The 13,274-nt window shown below is 47.5% G+C and overlaps 1 protein-coding gene across 4 annotated transcripts in view; it reads right to left on the bottom strand.

Moving 5' to 3' along the window:
• Pdk (pyruvate dehydrogenase kinase) overlaps positions 1 to 13,274 on the bottom strand; it is a 381,689-nt gene that overhangs the window by 45,537 nt on the left and 322,878 nt on the right. The window contains exon 1 of one of the 4 annotated variants that reach the window (XM_084606829.1): positions 11,100 to 11,479. The exons of the other annotated variants lie outside the window; for them this stretch is intronic. Coding sequence (XP_084462955.1) covers positions 11,100 to 11,202 — 103 coding nt within the window. The 5' untranslated portion in view covers positions 11,203 to 11,479. Of the gene's footprint in view, positions 1 to 11,099; positions 11,480 to 13,274 lie in introns of those variants that run through there. 4 annotated transcript variants of the gene reach the window in all.

Raw genomic sequence — 13,274 nt, 5'->3', positions numbered from 1 at the left:
GGAGAATCGGGGCATTGCCAGATTAGATGATTTTGACTCAGAGGTACGTTGCAGAGAATGCAAGCCTCTGTGTCCCCTGTAAACTCATTATGCAGAGTAACATGAGAAAAGAAACGATTGGCCTGAATTTTTCGCCAAGCCCTGCATTCTGAGGGTATTAGGGACCTATCTGGTGGTGGATAGATCCTTCTATTTAAGCGAGCGCTGAGTCGCCGTTCGTAGCCTAAGATTGTTCTAACAGATGGCCGCACGAGCTACACGACGGCAATGTCGGAGCACAAAAGAAAAAAAAAAACATCCATGCAGGAATGCCGCACAAGCGGCTTGTATGTAGGAAATAAACAGTAGAAACGCCTGTCATGCGATCGAGGTCGTATGCCCCAAGCGTCGCTGAAATTTTATGCGAGGCCGGACGGTTGACACTACTGCTTACTTTGACATTAGATAGATTTTGCATAGCGTTGCCGTCGGCCGATAGCGCTTTCATTATGGTTTACGGGGTCTAACGTCCGAAAGCGACTTAAGCTATGAGGGACACCGCAGTGCAAGGATAATTTTGACCATCTGGAGTCCGCACAATACATGGTCATTTTCTCTTCGGCTCGCCTCCATCGAAACGAGGCCGCCGCGGTCGGTAATGAACCCGAGTCATCAGGTTCAGTAGTCGAGTGCGCCAGCCCCTGAGCCACCGCGCCGGGACTTTGCTAAAATCCTCTAACGATACATCTAATATGCCAACTGGCAATATTCGGTGGAGACATCCATCCGTCTGCACACTTCAGCTACTGACTGGCCGTATAGATAAGTCCGGAGTCGGGGATGACCGTGGCTTTTTTTATCGCGCGACCGCCGTCGCTGGAGGCGCGTGCGACCTATGCGTTAAGAATGCTCGCCGATAAGGCGTGGAAGCACACAAACAGTGACGTTTCTAATATTTCCGAATTGCGCAAGCTTTTAGAGCATTGGATCCCGTGCGCCCATTCAGCGAGGTGTTGCCCCAATCGACCCTTGGCATCATACGTTACAACAGCTGTTTGCCTCAGCGTTGACACAGTGTGCCTACAGCATGGCCTTATACATACCTGTGGTCACATATCACCCCCCCCCCCCCCAAAAAAAAAAAAAATCGATCTCTAAATTTGTTTAGTAATGCTACCACCATCAAGGTAGTAGCATTCAACGGTGCCCTCAACGGTGGTGTGTAATGAGCTAGCGCTCGATACCTACGCGCGGAAGCATAGAACGGCTTTGAGTTTCTTTTTTTTCTTTCACACTATAAACCTAAATATTTGAAGCATGCTTCATCAAAGCCTGAATCTGGAAAAAAAGTGCACATTACCGACCAATATTTCTACCTCAAAAGCATATTATCCAACGGTATATTTTAACCTTGATGTGCTGTGTGTAAAGTAACCAGCCCAGGTTTCGAGCCAAAAATAATTTAAAAAGCCTAGCTTTCAGTGTGAACGTGGTTTTTAGAAAAGCTGCCAAAGAACTCAAAAAGAGCGAGACCGGTGAGGGAGCTAAAAAAAAAAAAAAAAAAAAAAAAACTGCAGTCAATCTCGCTTTCAAACAAAAACGTCGTCGCTTGACAAACGCCAACGCGTCAGTCCTGACAAGATTGCAAACGCGATTTTTTTTTTTTTTTTCGCCGGAAAATGGGGCTCCAAAGCACGGGATCAACGTCGCTAGCCGAGAGCTCAAGTTAGCTCTTGGAGCATACAGTGCAGACCTGCGCAGCGTTTATCGCTGGGCGACAGTCACGCGTTCAGAACCGCTTCCAGCCGGACTGCGGCTCACTACAACGCTGAGCCGGCGAGACATCGGCGAGACGGCGTGCAAAATAGCCACACTAAAAAAAAAGAAAATCCGGGAATGGGCGAAACACAAAAGCGTGCTCTGACTCAAAGGGAAGCGCGGCGGCAAGGTAATGGCAGTAGAGTTATGCGAGTTGTGGCTGGATTAGTCTGTATGCCACCGCAAGAAACAGCAAGCGCAAGAAAAAAAAAAAAAACGCATAGACGTGCGCTCGTCGAAGCCGAGAGTACATGTATACTGTAGGCCATTATGTCCATGTTTTCCGCTTAGCACTTTGCTTCGGGATGAGTCAACTGCTTTGTTCAACATGGGCCTATTTTGAGCGCTCTTGTTAATGTGACAGCTTATGAGGCATCCTAGCTCGTTACGCCGAAAAGCGCCGCCGCAGTAGACGGTGGTCGGAAAAAACAGCGGTTAATGGCTCTAGTTTGTCGGCTCCCTTCGGAGTTCCTCGCATTTCGCTTAATATAGGGCAGACATTAAATCCGCGCTATCGCGACTACTGACATTTTTAACCCTGATTTCCGAAATCAAACAGTTAACGCTGAAATAAGTAAAATTTTGTGGACCCTAGACGTTCCTATGAGACACGGGCTGTGACGGACGCCGTAGCGGAGAGCTCCGGATCAATTTAAAAAGCACGCAGGCGTCCTTTTGAGCTCTGCCTCTATGGAAACGCGGCTGGCACTGAACCCGGAAGTTGAGATTCTCCTTTAGGTGAAAATGTGAGGAAACACTTGATAAAATCGATGTTCTTGATGTAATAATGGTTCGGAGTCGCAAACATTCGCATTACTCGGGGGCAGGAAAGGAATGCTAGCTATTCATTTACAACTTAAATAAAACAAGAAGAAGCAAGGAGAAAACCATTTACAACATGACTGAACCGTTGATTAGATGAAATCAGCTCCGGTTTAACCCAGAGCGCTTACCTTTAAACCCTCTGTCTCCGCCCTTGGCGAGGACAGCAACTAATAAGAATTTAGACACTTAGACAGGGAAAGGAAAATGTTTCCGTCAGCTAATCAAAGACTGGGGAAAGGATATTGGCTAATCAAATACTTGGGAAAGGAGAGGTCCCAAGCAAACATACAAACACGGCACTGAAGTTGCTGCATTCCGAACCTCTGCCTTCCCCTACGTTTTCTCTTCTGCACATGTGCATACGGCACAAGCGCACGCCGCGGGAACAATCGCTTAAGGTTCTCAAGAAAAGAAAAAAAAGAAACAAGAAAAAAAAAAAGACGGAGAAGAAAGCTGTCGTTGAGGGGTCAAGCCCTCAGTGCAAACAGCTTTAGCAGGTGCGCCTCTTCCGAGCACCACGACCTATTGGCGCCGCATCGCGTACCGGTCAGCCACCGTACATCTGCTGCCTCACAACGAGAGTATATAAAAGGAGTCTACCAGAAACAGAAATGACGACTGCATGCATTCAAACACTGCGAACACTGTGCAAAGCTGTGCGCTAGAAAGACGATCTACAGCAGGAAGGCAAGACGGGGACGGAACGAACTCTCTGGCAGCGGTGCCGCCGGCAGCAATAGATTTGCCACCATGCCTCCGCCGGGGGACAGGTGCCCACTGATATCTTAAAACAGCTACCTTGCGTAGTAAACTCAGTGCGGGGAGATCGCATGGCGCATTAGGAAGTTCAGCGAACTTCACACCGGCTTAGTAGCTGAGCGCCCTAACCCCAGACACTACTCCGGGCTTAAGTTGCACGTCTTACATTTCTCTCTCTCTCTCTCTCTCTCTCTCTAACGGGATAGCTTCAAAAGAATCACGGCCAGGTGGTATGTTATTGACAGGTGAAATGGCTGGACACTGATTGGCCGTCGGATTGTGTGACGTCACGACACCACGTGGCATGGCCGAGTTGGCGCTTTTGAGATACGAGAGGGTGCGATCAGAAGCCACTCCTCCAGCTACGGTCCTCGGATTCCAAGTTAGACACACTGACCCTATAAGGCCACGCAGGCATGCTTGTACGGCTTGGTTAAAGCGGGCCTTTAATCTATGTGTTGGTCTTTCATATGTGGTACCTTTGCCATAATAAAAAAAATGTTTAGTCCCGTCCAAACTGCATTCTACTTCGTTCGCTGTTCGTGAATGCTTCTAGCAACGTAATGGCTACGTAATTATCCCAGTAAATTTCAGACCTTCTTCCGGGACGGTGAGGTGGAGCGACGATGAGTAAAGAAATATGGATCACGACACTTGGAGATAATGAGAGATTAACTGAAGCTTATGGGGAAGAAAAAAAAAAAGCTTTACAATATACATAGCAAATGGATCTGGCTTGCTCGGACTAGCCGAAGATGACGGGTTAAGACATAGCACAACACTCGACTGGGCCCTGGGGCTCTGTTTTAATGCCTTGGAGCCCAGTCTAGATTTGAATACTGGTTGCTTGCTGCTTCCCACACTCCTCCCGACTTTCACAGAACTAAAACTCTTTCCAGAAGCACATATACATGCAAGCAAAAGAGCAACAAAAGTCAAAACATACAGATGAGAGTGACCCCAGCAACCTGCCAAATCCGGGTCTCTAACACAGAGGCCTTTCTCTTACAGAGAGATGGAACATCAACCATCAGATCCTTGCAATGCTTCCCTTCGTAACCCCATGTCGCCTAAGCGCTGGCACTGTGCACCTGCTCACCCCAACACCATGGTTGACAACAGTAATTTGGTGCTGTCGTTTCGCCGTATCCGATTAAGTGACCGTCTGAGGCCTTCACCCTTGCTATTTTTGCTGAAACGACCCCCTCTCAGCGGGTGCATCTCCCTTTTGTACGCCTGCCATTCCAACGGCCTCAGTAGATGCAGTTCACCTAGCAAGGGCGAATAGCTGAGTGTGGACAAGCCCCTCTTTCCTATGCACACACAAGGAACCACTGCTGATGCTTGACTGTGCCCACCACGTTTCCGCGTACCAACACCGACCCTTACAATCGCGGCACTGGATTGTTTGCCTTGAAGTGCTCCATGCATAAACGCTTTCCCGACTTCGAACAGGGGTGTAAACGTGCGAACCAGAAGGTACTGCGGACTGCGGAGACGGGCACGGGACAGAATCGCAGAATAAATTCACGGTTTAGCTGCAGATGACGCCGCTGTAGCGGCACGAAAAATTTACGACTTCAGTGCGACCACAGATGCAGCTGGCACGTAAAGGGCAACATCTCAAAAATTTTGCACAATTGTCGTGGAATAAATAGCACGCAATGACAAGAAAAATAAAGACCGAAAACCACACCACTATTTAGACAGACAAGCAGAATCTACAAGCGGCGGACCGAAGAAAAAGACTAAAAGCCAATGCACGAGAAACGTTGTCGCAGAGACCGCTGAAAGACCGTCGAGGACGTCGTTATCGAGCGCGCCACAATTATTACACACGTGCTGCAGAAAACGAGGCGACCGTATGCACGCCGACTCTATCTAATCTTACAGCTGCTCCATGAACTGGGGCCTCGATGAGAAGCGCCGTAGTTCGGGGCCAAAGGTTGGACAAATTGTGTCACCATCGGCCGGCAACGAAGTCCGCGAGCGCGGAACATTTCCCATCACAATTTCAGCTGTGGCACATAAAACACGTTCACCCCCCCCCCCCCCCCCCAAAAAAAAAAATAATAATAATAATAATAAAAAAAAAACGTCTTTCCGTGGAGGGCAGATGCAAGCATGAAAAGAATTGCACGCTCAAAGGTGAGTTGTTCTGATTCGGTCCGTGTCTCCTCCGAAGATGCGTTTGCACCTTATCAGCTTTGCGAAAGCTCGTTTAGGTTCACATTAGTGTTGACGCGTTCCACGTATTCACCGTTAAGCGGGTTTTAGCCTTTAAGTAATTACCCTATATTTTTTTTTCACACAAGCACTGTTCAATCAAGATTTATGCAGTATTATTACGACTGTATATTTGGGGAACTGCATTACTTTTCAGTGTAGACATGGTGAACCTGGTAAGGCTGCGTGCAACCATGGACAAGGACACGCATACCTTCTTTGTAGCAGATATTTTCTTTCCTTCCAGGCTCACAGGGGCACAGAAAAATAAATGAAACGACTGCTGAACCTTGGCACTGTCTGATTGTAATATTTGCGCTTTTTGTATCCAGATTTCAGAACGCCAAGAGCTTTATTCGCACCACGAGGACATGGCTGCACCACACACGCGCGCGCGCGCGCGCGCGCGCACACACACACACACACACACACACACACACACACACACACACACACACACACACACACACACACACACGCACACACACACACACACACACGCACACACACACACACACACACACACACACACACAAGAAAAGCTTGTACAAAGTAGGCACATATACTTGCCCCTGTTTAGCGGTGGCGCAAAGCCATATGATTCCACAGATACCGCATTAAAAAAGAACATAGGCCCGTGTGATACGCTACTGTGTTTGTGAATTCCAACAATTCCAATTAAACAGCGTTCTTTAAAAAGAAAAATGAAAGGCGTTACTTTGCGAACATCGCTCGTACCGCGCGTACGGCACCTATGACGTGTAAGATGTGTACAGGCCACTATAAAAGAAAGCTGCAGGTATAATCGCATATGCATAGTTTTAATTCAATAAAACGCTTAAGCTAGCCTTCTTCAAGAGATTGAATGAACCTTTCCTCGGTAGCTCAGTGGTTAGGGCGCTCGACTCCCCTGATGGGGCTGGGACAGGTAGGTCACCGCCGCTTGCGGCGGGGACTAGCCTGCCACCGAATTTTTATCTGTTGTAGGCCGTCATTGCACCCGCCACCGTGTCGGTGGTGAACGACGGCTGTTGTTGCAGCGCGCGTCTTTCTCTCACCTCTTCCTTTTCTTTCTTCTCTGTTTCCTCTTCTGTCTGCACAAGGCAGCGGAGGTGGCTCAGCTACAGAGCCAGTAGCAGGCCCGTGCATTTTCTCTTCCTTCTTCCTACAGCCACAACTACGCAGTCGGAATTCGATAACGGTCGCGGCGGTGGTGTTTCGATGAACACAAGGCGTCCGTGTACAGTGCTAGTTGTGCGTCAGTGCACGTTAAAGAAACCCTAGGGGGGTCGAAATTATCCGGCGTTTTCCATTATGGCGTGATTTAATAAAGCCTGAATTGGTTTGCAATGTTAAACCATTTGAAACTGAAATCTGAAATTATTGGTCAATTGATGAAACCGAAAGAAATGCAGCGGGGAATAAGACATTCAATGATTATTTAGCAGTCATTGGGCGAATAGCACATGATGGTTCAATCCATGTATTATAATGCCTTATGCATCAATACAAAGGCGACGTGTAACAAAAATTAGGTGGCTGTAGTTCTTTGATTCTGCATAACAGGGAGACGCCGTAGTGGAGGACTCCGGAAATATCGACCACCTAGGATTCTTTAACGTGCATTGACATCGCACAGCACACGGGCGCCTTGCTTTTCGCCTCCATCGAAAAGCATGCCGACGCAGCGCGAGGCAATGTCCAAACAGTGGTTATACGTCTCTTCCTGCTTCCCTAGCCGGCAACCATCAACTAGCCCGTCTAGACTTGCAAGTTCTTGAGATAGAGTTATTCGTTTCCTTTCACACTCCTGCGATCTGTAATTTGGTTGCGTAGAGGTAGACGGCCTCGACTTCTAGTCTTCGGAGTTTTTGAAGCCTTCCGAAAGACGGCTCACAAACTGACGCACACTGAGATTCTGACGCAAGCCAGCCGTTTCGGTTTCCTCGACGCAGAAAGAGTCAATTTACTACAGCAATAAAGCGGCGGAGCTACCTACGCCGACTTTCCTCAACGTCTGGAAGCAAGCTTCTGACAATTCCAGCGCAGCGGCAAGGAAATTAATAGCCCAGACCTTACTTATACTATAGTGAAGACATGGGCACACTGCACGTTTTACGAACAGTTTTCAAGCGTATTTATTTCACTATTTTACCGAAACTGTAGGCAGTCTCACTCTGAACAGCTCGGGTTAATGACGTATAGTCGAAAGGAGGACCAGAAAAACGAGGAAAGCTAATCGGCACTACTTCACTATGGTAAGTATAAAAAGTTACAGGCTCCCGAACGTGAAGCCCCGTATGTTATGGATGTTCGTACTTCACATATGGATGGATGGATAAAACTTTATTTAAGCAAACGAGTTAAGGTAATAATCTCGCAGTTCTCTGCGTGGATGATTAGCTTGCCGGTCGTTGCTTTTACAAAGTCGAAAGCAAGTATTCATATAATTATTGCACATCCCTTGGCGTCCAAACATAAGCACCTGCGCCGCCAACATTCAGTGGACGTCAGTTACGTACGGAGAAACTGAGGCATTTGCTAGAACTGGAAGCGGTTAAAGCATGGCCAAAAGCTGATAGGTCAAAAGCTGATAAGCAATGAGAGGAACTGTGATACACGTGCCGCATCCAAAACGAAACCAAGGAACAAGAAAACGCGACCGTTCCAGCAAAAAAAAAAAAAAAAAAAAAAAAATGCAGCGAAAATTACTTGCCACTCACTTGCACTTCGCAAAAGGAAACGGACGAGCGCGTCACGTACGGTGAGCCGAGCTGCCACGGAAACCCGGTTTCGTTGAAGGTCAACAGTGGGCGTCTGTTTGCAAACGCTGAGATGGGTTCGAAAAAAATAACGTGCGCAACGACCTTGCCACGTTCTTAAAGTCAATTGCACATTAAAAAGACAATCTAAAGTAAAAAAAAAAAAAAAAAATGTAACACAGTAAAGTTGAAGAAAGCAATTCCATTGTCTGTCCCTTTTTACGAATGTCATGGGTAGACATATGCAGCTTATACGCGGATGTAACCTCACACGGGATAAAGATTGCCAGAAGCTGTCGTAAAGTTTTCGCACGCGCTGTTGCCTCCGTTACTTTACCTCTCCAACCGTCCTCCCTTCTCTCACGGCGCGGATGAGGTGTCCACTGAGAGGAGATTTACAGTTGTGTCCATTTCATCAAAACATTTTTCATATTTTTACTCTCACGGCGCAACTACCCAGTGAACAGCGGTTAAGCTCGGCTATTTTTACCGGGTTCAGTGCAAAGGCATATCGGTGCGCTGCGCGATGTCAGTGCAGGTGGTGGAAATTATCATGGAGCCCTCCACTAAGGCACCTCTTTCTTTCACACAATTTTCTACCTTCCCTCAGGCGTTCACAGCGAAGTACGAGAAATATTTGGTCTTTCCTTTCCTAAAAACTATTTTTTTCCCCCAAGGCGCGATAACATCCACATAAAAATGACTTACTGCGTTCTTCTCTTATCAGTTCAGCTGTATATATTGCGAGGTAATGACTGTATCTTTCCTTTAAGCACCCCATTTTCTTGTCTTTCGAGGCTGACATGGACAGCTCCATAAGATTTATTGTTTAACGAGGGCTAGCGCAGTGGTTTCGGCGCTCGACTACTGTTCCCAAGGGTGCGGGATCGAATCCCTGCCGCGGCGGCCGCTTTTCGATGGAGGTGAAAAGCAAGGTGCCCGTGTGCTGTGCGATGTCAGTGCACGTTAAAAAACCCCATCCCCACTACGGCGTCTCTCATAGCCTGAGTCGCTTTGGGATGTTAAACCCCACAGAACAAACAAACAATATTTTGAGAAATAAGCTATTCCCCTATGTTCCCCGGGCATTCGCAGCACGTATACACGTTTCTCTATTATTTTTATTGTTCACTTCAATTTGCTTCATTTACTTAATCACTTCACAGTAGCAAACATCATTTCAGTTTGAGCACTGGCGCTAAGCAGCGATGATAAGTTTACGCGCTTGCTTTTCCGTCACGCCACTTGACGCGCTGCGCTATCGACAGCTAGAAATACGCAGACATCATGATGTAGAACAAAGAGTGTAGTGGGATCCTAGACCTATTTCACTATCACAGCCAACGTAGAGAGGCAGCACGGCCAGTCAGCCGCTTTGCTCCGTGCAACAAAAATAAAATGCAGGCCCGTCAGAACCGGAAGGCGGCGGCGACAAGGTTTCACGGTGTCATCCAGATGACTGCGATCCCAGTTCACAAATAACAAAAAAGGTTATCAAAGCGAGACTGACCGGCTGCACATGTAGAAGTAAAAGGTAACGTGGGAACACAACGCCGCTTGAAAACTAGCGCACGTGAATACCTGTTGTGGAACAACAGTAACACCGGATATTTTATTGCGACCGAAGAGCAGGCAAGCCTCGTACCAAGCAGCGCCGATCATTTTTTAAAGTACGCATGTCTCGCACGCTAAATCTTGTACCGAATCGAATCCGGCAGTTATTACGGAACAGAAAACCAAGTAGTAATATGTGAGTATGCACTGAAGGACGACATGCCGGGGAAAAGGACAACAGAAAAAAAAAAAAAATCGCGGCACTCGCTTTTTACGATAAAACCACACCGGTTCCAATGCGTTTGCCCCGTGAAAGTAGCGAACAAACAAACTGGGGACGGAGGCGCTGGAAGCAGCTGTTATGCAACAGCAAGCACGTAAACGCGTCCGGATGCGATCGGCGCCAGGAACATGACAACTGTCGCCTTGCATGTTGTCCATTTGTTTTGCTACATCCTGAGCTGTGATGCATTCTCAAACGTCGCTCCAATTGTGGTTCGTAAAAAGAACGGAAGTCACCCCCAGAAGAAAGCAAACGAAAGAGACACATGCACTGCATGATTATGAAACTGTGCGCTCAATTATTAATTCAGCTACAAGCCATCACACAATCGAATTCCTTGCTTGGACACATGGACTTGTGTTTGCTACCACCGTCACCAGACATCCTTTCCTGGACGATTACATTACGCATTGCGTCAGACTGAACGGCCGTCCGCTGTCCTACTTACGTAAGCCACAACAACGGAAACACGCACAGACCAGAAAGTTCCTCATGTTCAATCAGGGCGTTGATTACCCACATCTTCCATGGCTAGCAAGCGGCGACAAAATGTCTGCGGACGCGACGATATCGCTACATTTATCTAACTGCCACAGCAATAAATAAAGAAAAATGTGTCGGATAAACTCTGGCCACTGTGCGGCCAGCCAAATTACTTTACAGCATACTGCTTGCGGAAGCAAGTAATTTCAAAGCAATCCGCAGGAAAGCCCCTCATAAGGATAAGCATGCACATCCGTTCGAATGAAAAGTCACAGTACGGCTCTCTTCAGCACGGGTTTAGGGCCCCGAAGCGCCACTGCTCAGCGAAGCGATGCCTAGCGCGCTTGCAGGTGTGCAAAAATAACCGGCAGCGCTAATTCATGGCTTTAGAATGAAATGGGCATACTCACCGAAATCAATGAACTGCTTGATGGACAGCGGCGATGGATGAAACCGCGAGTATTTGTCCAACATCTTCCCGATGTCCTTTAGTAGCCGCGTCGTGATCCTCATGTTGGCCTAGGGCTGAAGCAGTCGTCAAAGGCAAGCGCCGCGGCCCCTTCGCATCCAGAGCGAAGCCCAACAGAACGATCGAGGCAAGAAAACGCTCGCTGAAATGAGAACCCGTCGCTAGTGCAGGCTCGAGCACATTGCAGCTGTTTGGCCTGGCTGTTGCAGGAGGTTTACGGGGTGAATGCTACGTGTCACGTGTGCACTACGTCACTGCCAAGGCTGCCGCCAAAACACGTAAGCAAATGACATGGAGGTGTGTCCAAGCTTGCTGTGGGGGATTGGTCCGCTGCGGCAGCCAACGTTGGCGGCAGCTGACGGAAACGGCTCGACTTATCGTGACCGATCGAGCAGGTTCAAGATGGCGTGCGCCGTTGCTATTTTGAGTTAAAAAACTCGAAAGCAACCAAGTCTTTTTTTAAAACCAAATAAATCATTACTGCGCCACAAGTGCCTGTTACGATACTAAAAAGTGCTCTAGCAGCGACAAAATCCAGCAAAATGTTGTCAACTTATAAGATCGACCATTAGATGGCAGCACAAAGCAACTAGCGGTGCAAGCAAGTGGCGCTGCGATCGCACAAAAAGTTGAAGCAGACGCTGCCGCGTGTCCCCGCTATATCCCTGCTGATGCCATGGGCTCTCATTCGCGCACGAGTACTGTGTGCGTCCCCTCTATATCCCCGCTGATGCCATGGGCTTTCCTTCGCGCACGAGTACTGTGTGCAATGCCTGCTATGTTTTTTTTTCGCGTTTTTTCTTTTATGCGTGGGTTCCGGAGCGTGCGCACGTGATGTTCTCTAGCGGAATCTGGCTGTGGTGCAATATCTTGCTCTGGCAAAATTTTGCATTTGTGACATTTGTGGCCACAAATGGTAGCACGATTTAAGGCAGTGGGCACTGTTTTCAGGGTCAGGGCGATACTTTCACTTGGTGCAGTATTTAGTGTATGGTAGATTGTAGTGTCGATAATTATTATTATTATTATTATTATTATTATTATTATTATTATTATTATTATTATTATTATTATTATTATTATTATTATTATAATGACATCATTTGTGGCCACAAATGGTAGCACGATTTAAGGCAATGGGCACTGTTTTCATGGTCACGGCGATACTTTCACTTGGTGCAGTGTTTAGTGTATGGTAGATTGTAGTGTCGAATCGTGGTGTTTCGTTGAAAGCACCGTTCATCTCTTATCTAAGAACGTTGGTTGAAAGCGATCGGGGAGGATTGTAACGGCCAACCAGCTCATATATTGACCGGAGTGAAGAACCCTAGCGCCGTGCCGGTTTCGACACCCGGCGGCGTGGTGGTCGTTTTCAGGCGGCGCGGCGTCGGAGAATTTGTCGGCGGCATCGGCGACGTGGAAACCGAAACCAAAACTTCAAACAGCTGTTTCGCTGCATCTTTCTTTCAGAACATTACTTCGTTGAAACATTAGGCTTTTCGCACAAGGGAACTGAGAAGAGGAATTGAAAAAGGAATATAGGCCGAAGGCGATTCTAAGCCGACCCAAAAGCTGAAGCACTCCTTCCCCTGCACTCCCCCCCCCCCCCCCCCTTTTCCAAGAGAAGAAAGAGAAAGAGAGAGAAAAAAAAGCTATCCTCGACTGTAAGCCGGCCGAAAAAAAAAAGAAAGAAAAAAGTTAATTGAAAAAGACAGCAGAGAGAGCAAGCAAACAAACTTTATTCGGCGAACCTTGACCTTTACACTTCTCCTCGTGCAGTCTGAACGAGCGCGTAACGAAGCCTTCTGGGATGTCATTGCAGGCTACAGCGATCCATCTAGCTACAACTCGATCCTAGAGATGCGCGCTCGATTAGCTCGCGGATTTTGCAATTTTATGTCGTATTTTATGCCACGAAATCCCCGAATCTAAGCCGACCTCAGAGTTTCATATTTCGTGTTTTATGTAAAAAACTATCGGAAGCTTAAATTCCAATAAATTGGGTAAATATTTTCCTCTGCTAGCCGGCACTTGTGCTCTCAGCCAATCAGTAGATGATATAACGCAAAGCTCCTAACTGCATGGGCAGCAATTGCAGTCACGTGTTCTGAATGTT

Source organism: Amblyomma maculatum, chromosome 6 (genome assembly GCF_055883805.1).
Source record: "Amblyomma maculatum isolate TAMU_Amacu chromosome 6, ASM5588380v1, whole genome shotgun sequence".
In the NCBI taxonomy this organism is placed as follows: Eukaryota; Metazoa; Arthropoda; class Arachnida; order Ixodida; family Ixodidae; genus Amblyomma; species Amblyomma maculatum.
This window is presented reverse-complemented; position numbering and strand designations above follow the sequence as displayed.